Genomic DNA, 19,265 nt, shown 5'->3' with positions numbered 1-19,265 from the left:
CACGCATATTAATTTTAAATTTCAACTAAATAAGAAATCATGTTTAATAGATTATAAAATCAAATTTAATAATGTTTCAAATAAATCTTTATGATTTAAATATTTTTTTCTTGTTTTTGTTTTCGATGCGCAAGTAATAGTTATGCCTAAAACTTTTAAACAGTTCCGAGTGAAAGGTGGTCAAGACTCGAAAGATATCAGCTCTACGGCGGTCTTGTTTCGTTCGCATAAATGTCCGCCACCTCGAGGACAAAACTATAATTTCATATCCAAAGTCGCCCCTCATTAATACCCATACAAATAAAATTATATATATATATATATAAAAGAAGAAAAAGAGAGAGAAAAAATAAAATCACACGAAGGTGTCGTCGTTCAGACCAAAAATACGAGACAGAGAGAGAGAAAGAAACAAAGATTTACTTAACCCAAAAGAAAAAAAGAAAAAGAAAAAGAAAAAGAAGCAGAGAGAGAGAGAGAGAGATTATTTCTCTTGGAGAAGCTCCTTCTTTTCATTTCTCTCTCTTTCCTTCTCCATTTTCGATCTGCAAATAAACGGCAATCTCCGATCTGTCTTTTCAGCTTTTCATTTTTTTCCCGGTAACACTCTCTCGCTTATTTACAAACCCTAGGTTTTTGTAAAGATTATTGGTTGAAGGTATTTTTTGTTCATTTGATTTAATTTAACCCTACATTGATGAATTAACGGTGATTTTTTTTGTGGATTTGTGAAAATTAGGGTTTGGAATTGAAGCGAAGGATATAATTGGTTGAAGTATGAGCATCGATAGCCCCGGGAAAGGGGAGAATTAGGGTTTTCGAGTGGTGAAGATTTCAGGTTTTGAATTCCATGGGTAGTGGAGGTGTCGCATGTATGCCTTTGCAACACGGTAGTAATAATATCATCATGGAAGAAAGATTTCCTGTTCAAGAACAGCCTACAGCAGCAGCAGCGGCAATGACGACGACGGCTACGACAGCTTGCGGAGGTGGGAAAACTGTAAACAGCAATAGTAACATCAGTAGTGCTGATAATGATAATAATAATAATGGCAGTAGTGGTGACAAAAAGGATAATGGGAAAGTTAATGGTAGCAGCAATGGGGTGACTGGGAAGCTGAAGAGGGTGAAGAGGATAATTAAGGTGAAAAAAGTGGTGAGGAAAGTAGTGTTGGGGGAGAAGAAAGGAGTGGGATTGAGCAAAGAAGTTAAGGGCGTTGGTGGTAGTGGTAGCAAGGAAGTAGTGGTGCTGGAGAAGAAAGAATCAGGGTTGAAGACGGAAGAGAAGAGCAAGGAAGTGGCAGCAGAGAAGAAAGAATCAGGATTGAAGAGTAGTAGTGATAGCAAGATAGTTGAAAATGGTGATGGTTTGGGTTCTGGGGATAGTAAGGTACAGAGTGGTAGTAATAATATTAAAGAGGAAGTTGAAGAGGGGGAATTGGGGACATTGAGGTGGCCATCGAAAGGGGAAATTGAGAATGGAGAGTTCGTTCCTACACCAGAGAAGCCAAGGAGAAGTGAGATTGAAAGAGGAGAGATTGGTAGTGGGAAATGGAAGAAAGGGGATATAGAGAAAGGGGAGATTGTTTCTGGTAATAAATGGCGGAAAGGGGAAGCTGTTCGAGATGAAATTGAGAAAGGTGAGTTCATTCCAGACAGGTGGAATATTAAAGATGAGTATGGCTACAGCAAGTCTCGTGGCAGGTATGACATGAGTAGCGAGCGTACGCCGCCTTCTGGGAAGTATTCTAGTGAGGATGTTTACAGAAGGAAAGAGTTGAGTAGAAGTGGGGGTATGAGGTGGGAGAGTGGCCAGGAAAGGAGTACGAGGATAAGCTCAAAGATTGTTGACGAAGAAGGTTCATATAAGAGTGAGTACAGCAATGGCAAGAGCCATGAAAGAGAGCATGCTTCTGGTAACAGATTGAAGCGTCATGTCACTGATTCTGATAATACCGAGCGCAAATATTACGGGGATTATGCCATTTCTAAAAGCAGGAGACTTTCCGAGGATGGTTCTCGCTATGCTTACTCAGAGCACTATTCACGTCACTCAGTAGAGAGGTTCTATAAAAGCTCTTCTTATTCGAGAGTATCTTCATCAGACAAGTACTCATCCAGGCATCACGAACCCACTTTGTCCTCTAAGGTTGTTTATGATAGGCATAGTCATTCTGACCGGTCCCCACATGATAGGCCCCGATACTATGATCACAGGGACCGAAGTCCAATCCGTTATGAGAAATCTCCCTATGGCCGAGAAAAGACACCATTTGGACACGAGAGATCTCCATATGGGCGAGAAAGGTCTCCATATGGACGTGAGAGGTCACCATATTGGCGGGACAGATCCCCAGATGGACATGATAGATCCCCCTATGGACGTGAGAAATCCCCATATGGACGAGAGAGATCTCCGTATGTACTTGAGAAATCACCATATGACCGAAGCAGCTATAATGAGCATAGAAAAAGGAGTCCTGCTTATTTCGAAAGGTCCCCACAGGATCGAACCCGGCACCATGATCGCAGTGATCGGACACCAAGTTACTTGGAGCGATCCCCACATGATCGGGCTAGGCCCACTAATCACAGAGAAGCAAGTCGAAAGGGGGGGGCACATGAGAAGCGGAGCTCTCAGTATGGTAATAAAAAGCAGGATGATAAGATCAGCCAAAAGGATCCTGCAGTAAAGGACACTGAACTCTCAGCTAAAGAATCTCAAGATAAAAGCAGTGTGCATAATCTTGATGGTTTGGATGAAAAGAATGCCAGCAGTGAAACTCGCTTAGAAGAGAAATCTGAGAGCCCCGTTATAAATGCCAAATCGTCTCCTAAAGTTGATGGACCTCCTCCAGAAGAGCTGCTATCAATGGAGGAAGATATGGATATATGTGATACGCCACCACATGTCCCTGTGGTAGCTGACACATCGACTGGTAGATGGTTTTACCTAGATCATTTTGGTGTGGAATGTGGCCCTTCGAAGTTATGTGAGCTTAAGGCGCTTGTTGATGAAGGAATTCTTATGTCTGATCACTTCATCAAGCACTTGGATAGTGATAGGTGGTTAACTATTGAGAATGCAGTTTCACCGTTGGTGACTGTGAATTTCCCATCAGTTGTGCCAGATGTTATAACTCAGCTAGTAAGCCCTCCAGAGGCACCTGGTAATCTATTGGCAGATACTGGAGATATCGTGCAATCTTGTTCTCAGATTGGCGAGGGAGTGCCAGGGAATTTGCTGCAGCCACTGCTCTGCCCTAATCACAGCGCAGTCGCATCTGAGCCTCTAGAAGATCTCCAGATTGACGAAAGAGTTGGAGCCCTGCTGGAGGGTTTTTCTGTTGTTCCTGGCAGTGAGATAGAGACTGTTGGAGGTTTTTTATTTTTATTTTTTAATTTCCTTTCTTCTACTTTTCATTTTCTAGAATTAAATAATGTTCTGGTTATTTAATGCTACCCCCCCCCCCTCTTGTTTGGAGATTTCTAACAATCTCTTTTCTTCTTTATCATCAAGCAGAAGCTCTGCAAATGAAATTTGAACATGCGCAATGGGAGGGATGGATAAAAGCAGAAGGTAATTAATTAATTTATTTTCTCTTTTTCTTGGGTCATCTCTATCTCAGTGTTGCTCATAATTAAAAAGTCTCTCCGGCTCTCTCAATATTCTACAGAAAAAATCAATTGCCATAACAGATGTGGCAGAAAAATTGACCAGTGTGTCATCTTTAATCTACAGGTTTTACTTGGCATCTAGCTGCCACTGCTGAACAACAGGATCAAAACAGTAATGAATTACTAGGACATTCTGATTTGATAACAAAAGACGCTGTTGAAGCATGGCCAGGTTCTCTTGCTGACAAGGATGATGGCTTTGCCTCTTCTGTTGATTCCGCTGACTGGTTTTCTGGTCGATGGTCTTGCAAGGGTGGGGACTGGAAGAGGAATGATGAATCTGTCCAGGATAGATTTACCAGAAGGAAACTTGTTCTCAATGATGGATTCCCATTATGCCACATGACAAAGTCTGGGTGTGAGGACCCACGATGGCAGAGAAAAGATGATTTGTATTTTCCTTCTCAAAGCAGGAAGCTTGACCTCCCTCCTTGGGCTTTCTCCAGTACAGATGAGAGAAATGATACTGGTGGTGTCAGTAAATCAACTCTCAATAAACCTCCAATAACAAGGGGAGTGAAAGGAACCGTGCTACCAGTAGTTAGGATAAATGCATGCGTGGTTCAGGACCATGTTTCTGAAACCCGTACTAAAGTTCGAGGGAAGGACAGATATCATTCAAGAGCTGCTCGGACACATTCTGCAACTACTGATGTGAAGAGATCATCAGTAGAGAGTGATTCTCAATCCAAAGTTGTCAGTGACCCAGATTCACATGGCTGTTGGAAGTCTACTGCGCCCCTTAATACTCCCAAAGACTGTCTCTGTACAGCAGATGACTTACAATTGAATTTGGGTGAGTGGTACTACTTAGATGGTGCTGGGCATGAACAAGGGCCATCATCATTTTCAGAGCTTCAGAACTTGGCAGATATAGGTACCATCCAAAAGTATAGTAGTGTTTTCAGGAAATTTGATAGAGTGTGGGTTCCAATTACCTCAGCCACCGAGACTTTTGGAGCCAGTGTCAAAATTCAAAAGTCAAATGTTGAGCCAGTTATTGGTTCTTCAGGAACCCTTTCAAAATCCCAGACTGCTTCCACCATTGAGAGTAACAGAAGTTCCAGTTCATTTCACAACCTTCATCCACAGTTCATTGGTTTTACCCGTGGGAAGCTACATGAATTGGTAATGAAATCATACAAAAACAGGGAGTTTGCAGCTGCCATAAATGAGGCTTTGGATCCTTGGATTGTTGCAAAACGGCCTCCAAAAGAGATCGATAAACATATGTATCTCAAATCAGGTATGGGTGAGTTGATCATCCAGGTTTCGTTTTGTATCTACAACTGAATAATAGGAATTTCATGATCAAGTGTCTCAAATCGGGATCATCTTACTGCACTTACTTTGCACAAGTGCCTTGCTGAGAGATGAAGCAGTAACAATTTTTCTCCTGCTTCCTTCAAATTTCTCTTATTGTGTCCACTATCTAATCAATATTTCATGCCTTTGAGGCTCGGGTGACTTTGTCACAAGTAATTGATGTTTGCTGTAAATGTTTAGATGGTCTTTATGTGTTCTGTTTAAGGCTCTACATGGATGGTACTATCTGAAACTTTTCCTTGGACCATAACTTTTTTGTTCCATGTTTTCTTGTGGTTGGTCAACATCCATATTTTCCACAGAAATCCTTATATTTGATTGTTCGTCTTTATAGGTGTGAAACCTGAACTTACTTTTCCTCTATTACCTTGTTCCTCTTTACATATGCTTCAAGTTTGTTTTCATGTGTCCTCTACTGTCCTGTCTTTCAAATACCACCTCTCTTTCTTCATGCATAGTCGATTTTTGCTTCCTTTCTTTTTAATTGCTTCTTTTTGTACGTTTTTCTTCAACCTTTTCTCTTTGCTGTGCCTTTTATGGGATTGTATGTTGTCGATATATTAAAGGTCAATCAAATGAATATCATTACAAGAAAGCTATTGCTTTGGTTATGCTTAATGAATTTTGCCTGTTGCATCATTGGTAATTGTATCTTAGATCATTGCTTTGACTCTTGTTCTTTTTAGCTTCAGTTTCTGATCATATATTTGCATGCGATCTATAATTAATTAATTAACTATATGTGGTATTCAATCTGAGGCTTTTTCTCTGGGACTGTTGAGTTGCAGAAATAGATGCACGTGCTGGAAAAAGAGCCCGGATGCAGCCTGCCCAACATGACGAGGATTATGAAATGGAGGAAGGCACATTGCATAAGGATGAAACCACTTTTGAGCAACTATGTGGTGATACCAATTTCCACAGAGAAGAGAGCATGCGTTCTGAGATTGAGGCGGGAAGCTGGGGTTTATTGGATGGTCATATGCTGGCACGAGTCTTTCATTTCCTGAGATCTGACATGAAATCCCTAGTCTTTGCTTCCTTGACTTGTAAAAAGTGGAGATCTGCTGTTAGTTTTTACAAGGGCATATCAATTCAAGTTGATCTTTCCTCTGGGCCCCCCGACTGTACCGACATGATGGTGAGGAGTATCATGGTAAGTTTTATATATGTTTGGCATTACAGGCTATAGCCACGTCTTTACCTTCCTGAGGATGAAATTAATTTTTTTTTTTTGCAGAATGGTTATAACAAAGAAAAAATTAATGCAATGGTGCTGGCGGGTTGTAAGAATATCACATCTGGCATGCTTGAAGAAATTCTTCGCTCTTTCCCATGTTTATCTTCTATAGATATTAGAGGTTGCACCCAGTTCATGGAGTTGGCCTTTCGATTTCCAAATATTAGCTGGCTCAAGAGCCGCACCAGGATCTCTGTGGAGTCAAATTCTAAATTAAGGAGTCTTAAACAAATCAGTGAGAGAGATGATTTTGGGGAACTCAAGGAGTATTTTGATAGTGTGAACAAGAGAGACTCAGCCAATCAATTATTTCGTCGAAGTTTGTACAAACGCTCAAAAGTGTTTGATGCTAGAAAGTCATCATCCATTCTACCCAGGGATGCTCGTATGAGGCGATGGGCAGTCAAGAAATCTGAAAATAGCTATAGAAGGATGGAGGGGTTTCTAGCTTCAGGTTTAAAGGACATAATGAAGGAAAATACCTTTGATTTTTTTGTGCCTAAGGTACTGCTACTAGCTTTTTTTGTACTCGTATGTGGTGGGCTGCATATTTGCTTCAGTTCTTATTCCATTTTTTTGTATTTTTATTAGTTGACAGAAATTGAGGATAGGATGAAGAGTGGCTATTATGTTGGGCATGGATTGAAGGCTGTCAAGGAGGATATTAGTCGAATGTGCAGGGATGCAATTAAGTAAGTTTATCTTTAATGGTTTTATTATGTGTTTTTATATCTGCGAGGATTTCCTTCAGCTTGGCTGCTGTGTTGTATATCCTTTGTATTTTGCTCTTTCTGTGTTGGACTATTGGCAATGCAGATCTCTTATATTGCATGCCAGCATTATAATAGGAATGAAACCACCTTGCATGCCTCTTTTTTGTTCTTCACCATACCCAACGCATACCTCTATTCCTTTCTTACCATAAATCATCTTTATCTGTTATTTATGTAAATCTTCAATTGCAGAGTGAAGAATCGGGGTGCTGGAGACATGAATCACATCATTACATTGTTTCTCCAGCTAGCCTCTCGGTTGGAAGAGAGTTCTAAGTTTTCTTACGAAAGAGATGAGCTCATGAAGTCATGGAAAGATGATTTATCTACAGCATTGGACTCTGCTCCAATTAAACATAAGAAGAAAGCTATTGAAAAGAAGTACATGAATAGGAGCAATGGAACTATAGTTGCTAATGGTAGTTTTGATTTTGGAGAATATGCATCTGATCGGGAAATTAAGAAGCGGATATCCAAACTGAATAGAAAATCCATGGATTCAGGAAGTGAAACTTCTGATGACCGGTCTTCTGAAGATGGCAGGAGTGGTGGTGGGAGTACTGCCTCAGATACAGAAAGCGATTTGGATTTCCGATCAGAAGGCCGACCTGGGGAGTCAAGAGGAGATGAATACTTTATGACAGATGAGGATGAACGTGAATGGGGTGCTCGCATGACAAATGCGAGTCTGGTTCCACCTGTTACTAGGAAGTATGAAGTCATAGACCAATATGTTATTGTAGCAGATGAGGAGGATGTCCAGCGAAAAATGTCTGTGTCCTTGCCAGATGACTATGCTGAGAAGCTTGATGCACAGAAAAATGGCACTGAGGAACTGGATATGGAACTTCCTGAAGTTAAGGATTACAAACCTAGAAAACAGCTTGGGGATGAAGTTATAGAACAGGAAGTTTATGGAATTGATCCCTATACCCACAATCTTTTACTTGATTCCATGCCTGAAGAAGTGGACTGGCCTCTGTCACAAAAACACATGTTTATTGAAGATGTGTTACTCTGTACTCTGAATAAGCAAGTCAGGCACTATACTGGCGCCGGGAACACTCCAATGACATATCCTTTACAGCCTGTTGTTGAAGAAATTGAACAAGCTGCTATGGAGGATTGTGACACAAGAACAATGAAAATCTGCCGGGGTATCTTGAGAGCCATAGATAGTCGACCTGATGACAAATATGTTGCTTACCGGAAGGTATAGCATCTGAACTTGATAGAATCCTCCACTCCAAACACAGACATGCACAAAAAAAATAAATCTGTAAGTTTTACTGCCACTATGGTTATTTTACACCCATTCTTTTAATCCTCAGGGGCTTGGTGTTGTATGCAACAAAGAAGCTGGTTTTCGAGATGATGACTTTGTTGTGGAGTTTTTGGGAGAGGTATGAATCTGATTAGTTGGAAAATGGTGTTTAAGGAATATTTGTCATTATTTGATTGTATTGTAAAATAATGTTTTACAAAACTTTTAGAATCTTTCAACCATGCAATATCTTTTGATATGATAGGAGACTGCAGTTGTGTTGCCAGGACCATCTTCTCTGTATTGGAACGTGCAGTGTGTGATCCTGCTACATAGTTTTGTATGAGATCTCTGCTTTAGATGTTGGTCAGAGGTTTCTTCGGTTTAACATCTTAAATACATTTGATGCAAGTAAAAGATAAGGATGTCTTATGATGCAACTCCTAGTATTGTTGTTAACTTGGTATAGCATGTAATTACTGCCAATTTTCCATTTCTAACATAGGAAAGTGCATGTATTTGAAGGTAAGAACCATGCCGTAGTTTGCTTTCTTAATGTTTTTGAATTGGCTGCCTGGTCTCTTTCTTTAGAATCAACCTTTGGTGTTTCATGATGGAAAGCGTTAGCCTTTTTCTTTTGCTTCACCTTGAACTTAACTTTTATAGGTATATCCTGCGTGGAAATGGTTTGAGAAGCAAGATGGGATTCGATTATTACAGAAGGACAGTAAAGAACCAGCTCCAGAATTTTACAACATTTATCTTGAGAGGCCAAAGGTGTTGTTTTACTAACAAACTTCTGTATATGGGTTTGTCTTATATTTTCTCCTCTTGTTTCATCAAATTCCCTGATATCTTGTTGCTGTTTTTCAGGGTGATGCTGATGGTTATGATTTGGTTGTTGTTGATGCCATGCACAAGGCAAACTATGCAAGTCGAATCTGTCACTCATGCAAACCTAATTGTGAAGCAAAGTGAGTTTTTCCTGCCTTTTATTTGCTGTTTCTGATTAATGTGCAGAGGTGTAAAGCATTGTCCTTGCAGTCTGGAAAGCTTTGCCAGTTATAGAATATAAAGTAGACAGTGGTGCAGTGATATTATCTCTATGCGACTCGTAATCCTTTTCTGTTTATGGAAATGTGTCATGATTGTATTTATAGTAGTATTTAATAATGAGTTAATGGAATTAATTCACTGTTGTATGGCACTGCTAAAATGCATCTTAATGTATTTCCTTTTGCTCTCCTGATGTTAAATATGAATGTTCTATTTTACATCCTGGGAAGTTAGATGATTGAATTAGATGCTTACAGCCAGAAACATGCCATGAATGATCATATGTGAAAAGCAAATATTCAGATCTTAGAATTAGTTACCTGGTGGATGGTGTTATATACATGTATCACTTATATATATATATATATATGTTATTTAAATGCTTGCTGGATGTCTTTCCTTAACTTTTTTTCTTTTTTCTTGACTGACTTTTGTATGAATCAAAATGTATGGAATCTGGAATTTGATTATTTCTGAGTTGAGTTTGAGATACTGCTTCATCTTTTTATTTTCTGTTCAATGTAGTATTGTTCCATTGAAGTTTGATCTTGATTTTGAAGAAATTATGAAAGAAAAAAAAACATCTTAACTAGATATAAGACTTATTGTAAAAGGAAAATGCTGCTCAATGTTATCAAGTTTTTAATATTTCAGTTATTAATTATAATCTCGTGAATGCAGAGTTACTGCTGTAGGTGGTCAGTACCAGATTGGAATCTACTCTGTGCGTGAAATCCAACATGGCGAGGAGATAACCTTTGATTACAATTCTGTGACAGAGGTGCACATCATTTACCTGTTGGCCTTTTCGCAATGTAGAATAGATCATATCGAATGATTGGTGACTTTTTATATTGCAGAGTAAAGAAGAATATGAAGCATCTGTCTGTTTGTGTGGTAGCCAAGTTTGCAGGGGCAGCTACTTAAATTTGACTGGTGAAGGGGCTTTTCAAAAGGTATGGTCTAGGATTGAATTCTCTTCTTAGTTGATATCTTTTTTTATCTTGGAAAATTATTGTAATATCTTATAGCTGTTATTGCAAAAGGTTGAATAATTACTGTACTTCCTAACCTAAGTTTTTGAGGTGTTTTATTTGATGTCAACTGAACTGTACTTATCATCAGGTGTTGAAGGAGTGTCATGGATTACTGGATCGGCATTATTTGATGCTCAGAGCTTGTGAATTAAATTCTGTGTCTGAAGAAGATTATCTGGACTTGGGTAGGGCTGGTTTGGGTAGTTGTTTACTTGGTGGGTTGCCAGATTGGGTGGTTGCATATTCAGCTCGTCTGGTTAGATTTATAAATCTGGAAAGAACAAAGCTTCCTGAGGAAATTCTAAGGCATAATTTGGAAGAGAAAAAGAAATATTTTGCAGAAATATGCATTGAGGTTGAGAGAAGTGATGCTGAGGTTCAGGTAAATGCAGAGTGCATGCTTGTGATGTGCATGTGAAATTCTCTTGCGAAGTTTCTGTTTGAGAGAATATGCTTATAGTTACTCTTTGGATACTCATGTTTTCATTTCTTTGGCCTGAGCAGGCTGAAGGTGTCTACAACCAGAGGCTTCAAAATTTGGCTGTTACACTTGACAAGGTCAGTACCACTTGCCACTGTGTACATTAAGTGGTATATTTTTGGTCTACTGGTCTACTTCCTTAAGTTAAATTGTACCCTCTGGAGGCAATGGGGATTGGTAGTTCTTTGGACTATACAGCATTTTATACAAAATTTATACCTCTGATATTTAGGTCTTAGGGCCAATCATTTTAGGTTTTGGTCTGAAATGTAACTGATATAGAACCTCCGGCAAGATCACCCCATAGTAACCACTAGAACTGATTTAATTATTGCCTTTGTTTTATCCATCATACCTTGGTCTTAACTCATTGAACATGATTATAGAGTCTACACTTTTTGGTGCAAAATATCAATCTCTGATATTTAGGCCTAAGGGCTAACAATTATAGGTCTCAATCTGAAGTCTAACATGTAGAAATGATTTAATAAGTGCCTTAATTTTCTATCTGCATTCCTTGTTTCCAACTCATTGAACATGATTATATAGTCTGGCTAACTAGGCTCGAGGCTTGAGGTCTGAGTATGTTGATTTAGGATCTCTTCTACCAATAGGAATTTGTGAATTCTTAAATATTCTAAGTTCTATATGCAGGTGAGATATGTAATGAGGTGTATATTTGGTGACCCAAAGCTGGCTCCACCTCCACTGGAGAAGCTTACCCCGGAAGAAACTGTTTCCTTCCTCTGGAAAGAAGAGGGATCACTTGTTGAGGAACTTCTGCAGTGCATGTCTCCTCATATGGATGGAGAAATGCTAAATGACCTTAAGTCCAAGATTTATGCACATGATCCATCAGGTTCTGATGACATTCCGAAAGCAATCCAGAAATCATTATTGTGGTGAGCAGCGTCTTATATTTCTTCTTCTTCTTCTTCTTTTTTAATTTTTTTTATTCATGTTGATTTCTTGGAAAAAAGAAAAGGCAAATTCAATTGAAATTGTTTTTTGTTTTGAAGGTTGAGGGATGAGGTTCGCAGTCTTCCATGTACATACAAGTGCCGGCATGATGCTGCAGCTGACTTAATTCATGTTTATGCTTATACAAAGAGCTTCTTTAGAGTTAGGGTAAGTCCCTCCCCAACCAGTCTCCTCCAACTGGTTATGTCTATATTCTTTGCCTTGTACTTTTGCCGGAACAATTGTGTGCTCATCTTCATTAATCTTCAAGTAACACTATTAATTTCTTGCAGGAATATGATGCATTTACTTCTCCACCGGTCTACATTAGTCCACTTGACTTGGGCCCCAAATGTGCTGATAAGTTAGGGGGTCTTCCCCACAAGTATCAAAAGACCTATGGCGAGAACTATTGTATGGGGCAGTTGATATTTTGGCATATCCAGACTAACACTGAGCCTGATTCTACTCTTGCTAAAGCGAGTAAGGGCTGCTTGTCATTACCTGATATCGGGTCCTTCTACTCAAAGGTTCAGAAGCCATCACAGCAGCGCATTTATGGCCCAAAGACTCTGAAAATGATGTTGGAAAGAATGGTATGTTTCATAACAATTATATACTGCTAGTTGTTTGATATCTTTGTATCATAAGATGATTGTTTTTGCCCCATCCTGTCCTGAACTGATCCTGCCAAGATTTCTTCTCTCTTACTCTGGAGATGATAGACTTGTGTCTTCATGTTTTGGTTTGAGAATGTTTCAGGCTGAATCCAAGATGCTCATGGTTTAAAATTGATTTCAGTAAACGAAAGTTACCAATTACAATTATTTCACCTAGAATTAGTTTAGCCAAACTATTTTTTAACCGACAATTCTTATCTGCTTTGTCCCTATGTTTTCAGCTAAGAAACTTTGCTGTTTTAAGGATAATGAGCCTGAGACCTATAATATTTGAAGTCGGCTGATGATAATCCTGAAGCAATGTCTTATCTGTTGATGTCGTATTTACAGGAGAAGTACCCTCAGAAACCGTGGCCCAAGGACCAAATATGGTCATTTAAGAGTTCTCCAAAAGTTTTTGGGAGCCCAATGCTAGATGCTGTATTGAACAAGTCCCCACTAGACAGAGAAATGGTACATTGGTTGAAGCACAGACCTACAGTATATCAAGCGATGTGGGATCGATGAGGTCTTTCCCCAGATTGGGTAAAGCTGCAGGGGGGGTTATTAATTAGGCAACAACAGCTTGTAAGTGTTCTGGAATGATCTCTGCATTTTAGTTCACAGCTACCCCTTTTAGCATGGGAGTTGGGTCATCATTCCAAAACATCTTTCCCTCAGCTGCTTTCTCCTCATTCTTGTGTACAGTTTTTCTTTCTTTTCAATCTTTCCTCCTTGTGATTTTGTAATTCATTATTTGGTAGCAAAGCATTTTTTTTCCTTCTACTTCAAGTAAAGAAGAAAAAAAAAGAGAGAAAGTTTCCCATCAAATCCTGCTGTCTCTGTTTTCTCCTACCTCTCCTCCAAATGTGCTTGCAATTCTAATGTAAAGATCCATTTGCTTTGAAATACCCTTTTATCATGAATCTTGGATGGCAGAATGTCTCAGTTGGTACTCTGCAATTTTGCCCGTCTGTTTGCCGAGCTCGAAAAGAACTCCCGAGCTCCTAAAAATTGTATTGTGTGTTGGTAAAATCTGTGGTTTCAAGTTCAAACACAATGGAGTTTATCAAACCTGGATCACTCATGGCAAAGGCAAGAACAGCTAGGTTTCTCACCTTCCTAGTAGGGGTGATCAAAAAAACCGATAAACCAATTAAATAAAAAAAACCAGGAAAAAAATAACTGAAAAAACCGAACCGAAAAAAAAAACCCTGAATAAATTGATTAAAAAATACAAAACAGTTCCGGTTCGGTTTGGTTTCTAAATTTAAATCAATTGAACCGAACCGAACCGGTTCAACCAGGCCAACACTAAAATATATATATATAAGTATAAATAGAAAATATTTTAACTTTAAACCTAAAATAGCATTTCTAAACACAAAACTAGCCGCCTCTCTTTGCATCTCTCCTTTCCATTCTCTCGTTCTCTCTTAAGCAAATCCTCCTTTTACCTTTGGTCTTTGCATCTCTCAATTCTCTCCTTCTTTGGATCTTCAGCAAGCCTTCCCTTTGTCTTTGCTCTCTGCATCTCTCCTTCTCTAGATCTAAACTAGCAACTCCCCCACAAGCACACACACAAACACTCACTTGATAAACCTCACAAATAAACTTTTCCTTGATTTTTTCTTCTTTTTCATTGAACTCAAACGAGATATAGTTGTGCCATGGCTGATGTACAGATTCTTTAGTTGCTATTGAAGCTTTCATGTGATAGAAAAAAAAAAAACGAGACAATCCTTTACATGCAAAAGGTTGTGCTATGGCTGATGTATAGATTCTTGATAAGGATTGGGTTGCTAAAAATAAACCCCTGTTTTGGCTTGATAAAGATTGAATTGTTAAAAGCAAACCCTTGTTTTGGCTTGTATAGATTCTTGATAAGGATTCAAACTCCTATTTTGGCTGGCTTGTACAGATTCTTGATAAGGATTGGGTTGCTCAAAGTGAACCGAATCAATCGGTTTGGAAGGGAAAAAAAATTGAACCAAACCGAACTAAAATTAATCGGTTTAAACCGGTTTTCGATTCGGTTTGGTTCAAAAACTAAAAAAAAAAAAAATAATTTGGTTGTTTATTTTGGTCCAAAACCAAACTGAACCGAAAATACTAAGCCTAGTTCCACCCTCTACTAGTCGTCCAAAAAAGCACACAAGGTACTATGAATTCTAATTCCATGCCGTTACCCTTGTACCATCTCATCGCTGCCCATCTGAGGTACCACGGCAATCCCACCGTTTTGTGCAGAGAACAAATTAAAACCCCTGCCCTGCCCTGCCAGCTATTTCCTACCGTACTCTGTATCCTGACACCCTACTGTACTGACCTCCAATAGCATCATCCTTGATTCCAGTGTCGCCACCACCTGCCTAGCTGTGTACGATCGAACTACTTATTATCATCCTACACGTGTCCACCCCACAGAGAGAAACAGCAACAGCAACATCCTTCTTTTGTTGCGGTTCCTCTCCATTTCACTTTGGGTCTGGTTGTTGTTTTCTCTTAGGCAACACATTCGTTGTGGTTATGGAAATGGAGATCGAAGATTTTGATTCGGACTTTGTCTTCAATGGAGATCCAGCAATCCAGTTATTCCCATTAATCTCCGGACATGATCATGCCGACCGTGCCACCACCTTTAACTCCTCTGTTTTCTCTGACGTTGGAACTCCGGCCACTGCAACACCGATGTTCAACTCTGTTTTCTCTGACGCAGGCATGTTAGCTCCGTCACTTCTCAGTTACTGCTACAGCAGCAACGACCTGTTAACTTCAATGCCTCCTCCTCCGAGCACGACGACATCAAACTTCACTAACTTATTGCACGAAGATGGTGATAATTACTACTATTACACCCCTCCCGCCTCTGAACAACTCGGTCTTGGCAACTCTTTCGTCTTGGCCCCTGAACTCAGTCCACCTCACGAGTCAGCTCAACCTTATGATTTCTTCTCTTCCATCCCGTCGCAGCCAGTGGAGCCAACCCAGCCGCACGACCTTTTCTCTTCGGTCCCGAACGAGTCAGCAACTCGCTCCGTTTTGAATGACTCACAGACTCTGGAGTCGGTTCTTGGAAAGTTCAATGCTGTTACCAAGAAGCCGAAACGGTCGGGCCAGATGAAGAAACCGAAGCGGTCTGCTTTTGACTATGGTACCGGGTCGTCTTCTTCGTCAGCATCGGTTCTAGCGAAACAGAGAATCGCTGAGAGGGTGAAATGTTTAAGAAAGGTGATGCCTTGGATTACTACAAAGATGGACACTGCTACCGTACTTGAAGAGGCCTGTAGGTACATCATGAACTTGCAAGAACAGATTAGAGCTTTAGTACAGCCGAGGCCTGCCACTTCTTTCGATCATTATAATAGCTTCGTTCATGGTGCTATTGATGGGGGTGGTGGTTATGGGGAGGGTATGGTCAGTAGGGAGCAGATTATGGAGATGGTCCTGAAGGCAAATGTGGATCAAAACTTTGTGGGTTTTTGATCTGAATGGTGGGTTTTCAAATTCAAGTTTATGATTTTCGTGTTGCTTGGGGAAGAAGGGAACGTTTTAGACTTCTAATTATCTTCTAATCTAAAGCATTTTAGGGCCTAATGATAGGTTTTAACTTTGTTTACTTCCAAGTTTTGTTCTTTTTAGGACTTGAAATGAATAGAAACAAGATGATGAATGAATATATATATATACACACACACACAAGAAATTTTTCATCTAAATTTTTTTTTTAATTTTTGACTGAAAACAGATAAGCTAAATTGCTTTTTTGAAGAGTCTATAAAACAACGTTTTTTTTTTTTTAACTAACTTTTCTATGATAAATAAATATAAAAAAAGTTAAAAATTATTTTTCAAAAAGTTTTATTTTTGAGTTATATAAAACGAATATATCGATTAACCAAGCTTGCATGAACACGAGTTAAAAAAACTTGATAAAAGAGGCACTAGCAGTGTAGAGCAGAAGTCAGGAACAAATTGCAAGGGATGGGCTACTGGCCTCCATTGGAGCAACTAGCTGCAATCTTCTAAGGTGCCCATGTCTGCGACGGCCTTCCTACTTGGTTCATATAAAAATGAAGGGCCAATCCAATCCACCCCATGGAATCCAAAAGTTGCAGAAAATCCAAGAACTTAGGCGTGTCCCACTTAGATTATTGAATACGCATATCATGGCAGCATTGATTTTAAATCACGCAGTTTCTTGAGTCAAAAAGAGGGATTTTATACCTGGTTGTTCTTGGGATTGAGGTATGAAAATGGGGTCCTTTTTGCTGATTAGTCACAAAAGTTGCAGATAATCACAGAAACTATGTTTGACAATGGGATAGAGGATGAAGATCCCATCGTTTTGAGCCGCAACTTGTAGTCTTTTCATGAACTATTTCTCAAACACTAGGCCCCCCTCTAGGCCCTCTGTTGGAGCTTGAAAGACTAGTCCATTTCTTTCAGGAATTTTGCTTCCTCCCTCTCCTCAAAAAGTAAAGAATGAGGATGACACCATGTAACAAATCATGATTTTTCAGACTAGTTAAAGAAACTAAATCTAGAAAAAAAAAATCAATTAGATTAATTTTTTTTCATAAAATAATATAATTTCTTTTTTTTTGATAAAAAATCTCTTAATATAAATACTATCTTAAATTAATCAGATCACTAAAACTTAACTGAATCAATTAGATTTTATTCAATTTAACTAAACATCTACCTTGTATTAAACTCAAATTATGAGATTTTTAAAGTTAATTTATGAAGCTATTTAAGAATTACGAGTAAAATTATTTAGTGACAAAAAACCAAATAGTTGTTTATAATATTTGGACTTCAATTTGGTGTTTATTTGCCAAAACAATTAACTTTTTTTCTCTTAATTTTAACGTTGTGATTTAAATGAAAAAAAGCTTCCTTTTCACTTGAGATTTAAATTTAAAGACATGTTTTTTACACATCTTATAAAATGATATATTGAAAAAAATAAAAATCTAATAAATTTATTTTAGATTGAAGCACAATTAGATAATAACCTTGGGAAGCATACTCATTAATTTGACCTCAAGCATATATGCAAGGCTTGATCTGAAACTACTTTAATCAACCTATTTAAATCAAGTGTAAGGAGATAATGGTGGCAATTATTTTAAGCAAAAAAAGCTAGCAATTGTTCCCTTCTTGCCTATCTACACACAAAGAAATAGAAATACTTGTAAAGTCAGAAATCACAAAGATCGCTGGGCCATTGTTAGCTTGCTTGCTAGATGCCTAGGCACGCTCCTCTATGAGCTGGTTTATACCCTTCTTTTCTTGCTCCCCCGTCAAAAGAATCAAGGAGAGAAAGAAAAGGAGGAGAAAGTAGACACAAGGTAAAGTTTCCACTGTTGGGACAAAAGAAGCTTTTGATAATCCCAGCTAATCACATTTTCTTCTCCCTTTACCACTCTTTATATTAGACTTTGTTCATATCCTGTTTCTCATCATCTAAATCTTAGTCTCAACAAGATATATCTAGCGAGTGTGCTCCATTTTCCCTCCTTTCTGAGAAAAAAATGGTTAAAATAGGAGGTGTTCTTGTTTGTCTGTTGATTGTTGCCATGGATGTAGTAGCTGGTATTCTTGGCATCCAAGCTGATATTGCACAAAACAAGGCATGTTAATCCAAGCCATAACATGTTTTTTTGATATATAAGTTATCTTTATATCACACCTCAAGAACATGCTTATATCTTATAGTAGCCATATTTCATTTTTGTTACAGGTTAAGCACTTGAGGCTTTGGATATTTGAGTGTAGAGATCCAAGCCAGGATGCTTTCAAGCTAGGGTTAGCTGCAGCAGGAGTTCTAGGACTAGCCCATGTTATTGCTAACTTGCTTGGTGGGTGCATGTGCATTTGTTCTCAAGAAGAGCTCCAAAGAGCATCTCCTAATAGACAACTGTCTGTGGCGTGCTTCCTCTTTACCTGGTAAGTGAAGTTGCTTGAACATTTTCTTGATTCCCAGCTGAGTTAACAAGCTAATTACGTCTTGATCGTGTTGCTTGAACTAATCAGCTTCTTTCAACTAGTGGATTAGTTTAGTATTAGTGATTAAGCAATGAAGTTTCTACATCTAATTATCTGGGCAGGATCATATTGGCTGTTGGATTATCCATGCTAGTGATTGGCACAATGTCAAACAACAAGTCAAGAGCCTCTTGTGGTTTCACACATCATCATTTCTTTTCGATTGGAGGCGTTCTTTGCTTTGTCCATGGCCTTTTTTGCGTTGCCTACTACGTTTCTGCTACTGCTGCTGTTAGTGAAGAAAAGCATGGAGGCCATGCTTAGGTCTTTCTTTTTTCAGGGTCCCATCACTCTTGCCTTTCATGATATAAAGAAGGTTTCTCACTTATCGTGAACTTTTAGGGCCCGTGGAATTAGTCGAGATGCACGCAAACTGACCCGAACATCCACGTTAAATTAAAAAAAAAAAAAAGGTTTCTTACTTAGTAAAGCTGTAAAATTTCTTTTAGTGCACATTGAATTTTATTAACTTATCGTCACCCTCACCCTAGCTAATTGATGGAACATCTCTCATGTTCATCATGCCGGGAGATGCCTTGAGCAGACATGATCATTTTTTATTTTATTTTAAGGATGTATTTAACGTTTTAGAGACGCGATAACATTGTGCTGTTTGCTCTTCATGCAATTAGGCAGTTTATGTATGTTGCTGACCAAATCATAGCTCACGATCCAGGAGGTCGCGGTCTCACCTATCATTCATAGTTAAAGAACATGTTCAAGGCTCATCACGTCAA

The 19,265-nt window shown here is 38.8% G+C and overlaps 2 protein-coding genes across 3 annotated transcripts; both read left to right on the top strand.

The window, feature by feature from the left end:
* The first annotated feature begins 337 nt into the window (after positions 1-337).
* Positions 338-13,260, top strand: LOC118054965 (histone-lysine N-methyltransferase ATXR3). Of its 2 annotated transcripts, none has more exons than XM_035066733.2 (19): positions 338-600; positions 740-3,380; positions 3,524-3,580; positions 3,743-4,924; positions 5,793-6,160; positions 6,245-6,748; positions 6,836-6,936; positions 7,210-8,230; positions 8,349-8,420; positions 8,948-9,058; positions 9,155-9,255; positions 10,019-10,118; positions 10,198-10,293; positions 10,463-10,756; positions 10,879-10,932; positions 11,510-11,757; positions 11,875-11,983; positions 12,109-12,411; positions 12,826-13,260. In XM_035066733.2, the coding sequence occupies exons 2-19, from the start codon at positions 851-853 to the stop codon at positions 13,000-13,002; spliced, it is 7,428 nt and encodes a 2,475-aa protein (XP_034922624.1). In that variant the 5' UTR covers positions 338-600; positions 740-850; the 3' UTR covers positions 13,003-13,260. The 2 variants fall into 2 exon arrangements, with proteins under 2 accessions (XP_034922624.1, XP_034922623.1); XM_035066732.2 differs by having other exon boundaries at positions 3,743-4,930.
* Positions 13,261-17,790: 4,530 nt separating this feature from the next.
* On the top strand, positions 17,791-19,265 carry LOC118054966 (protein VASCULATURE COMPLEXITY AND CONNECTIVITY). Its single transcript, XM_035066734.2, has 3 exons — positions 17,791-18,113; positions 18,224-18,429; positions 18,591-19,265. The coding sequence occupies exons 1-3, from the start codon at positions 18,015-18,017 to the stop codon at positions 18,790-18,792; spliced, it is 507 nt and encodes a 168-aa protein (XP_034922625.1). The 5' UTR covers positions 17,791-18,014; the 3' UTR covers positions 18,793-19,265.

The sequence above is a fragment of the Populus alba genome, chromosome 17 (assembly GCF_005239225.2).
Source record: "Populus alba chromosome 17, ASM523922v2, whole genome shotgun sequence".
NCBI classification, from domain to species: Eukaryota; Viridiplantae; Streptophyta; class Magnoliopsida; order Malpighiales; family Salicaceae; genus Populus; species Populus alba.
Note: the sequence above shows the minus strand (reverse complement) of the source record. Positions and strands in the feature narration are given on the sequence as shown.

Bases quoted from the DNA above. Each gene is read 5' to 3' on its own strand.
- LOC118054966 (XM_035066734.2), top strand. From the start codon at position 18,015: ATGGTTAAAATAGGAGGTGTTCTTGTTTGTCTGTTGATTGTTGCCATG. The intron at 18,114-18,223 runs GCATGTTAATCC...TTTTTGTTACAG, and splicing joins CTGATATTGCACAAAACAAG to GTTAAGCACTTGAGGCTTTG. The intron at 18,430-18,590 runs GTAAGTGAAGTT...TTATCTGGGCAG, and splicing joins GCGTGCTTCCTCTTTACCTG to GATCATATTGGCTGTTGGAT.
- LOC118054965 (XM_035066732.2), top strand. From the start codon at position 851: ATGGGTAGTGGAGGTGTCGCATGTATGCCTTTGCAACACGGTAGTAAT. The intron at 8,231-8,348 runs GTATAGCATCTG...TTTAATCCTCAG, and splicing joins AATATGTTGCTTACCGGAAG to GGGCTTGGTGTTGTATGCAA. The intron at 10,757-10,878 runs GTAAATGCAGAG...TGGCCTGAGCAG, and splicing joins GAAGTGATGCTGAGGTTCAG to GCTGAAGGTGTCTACAACCA.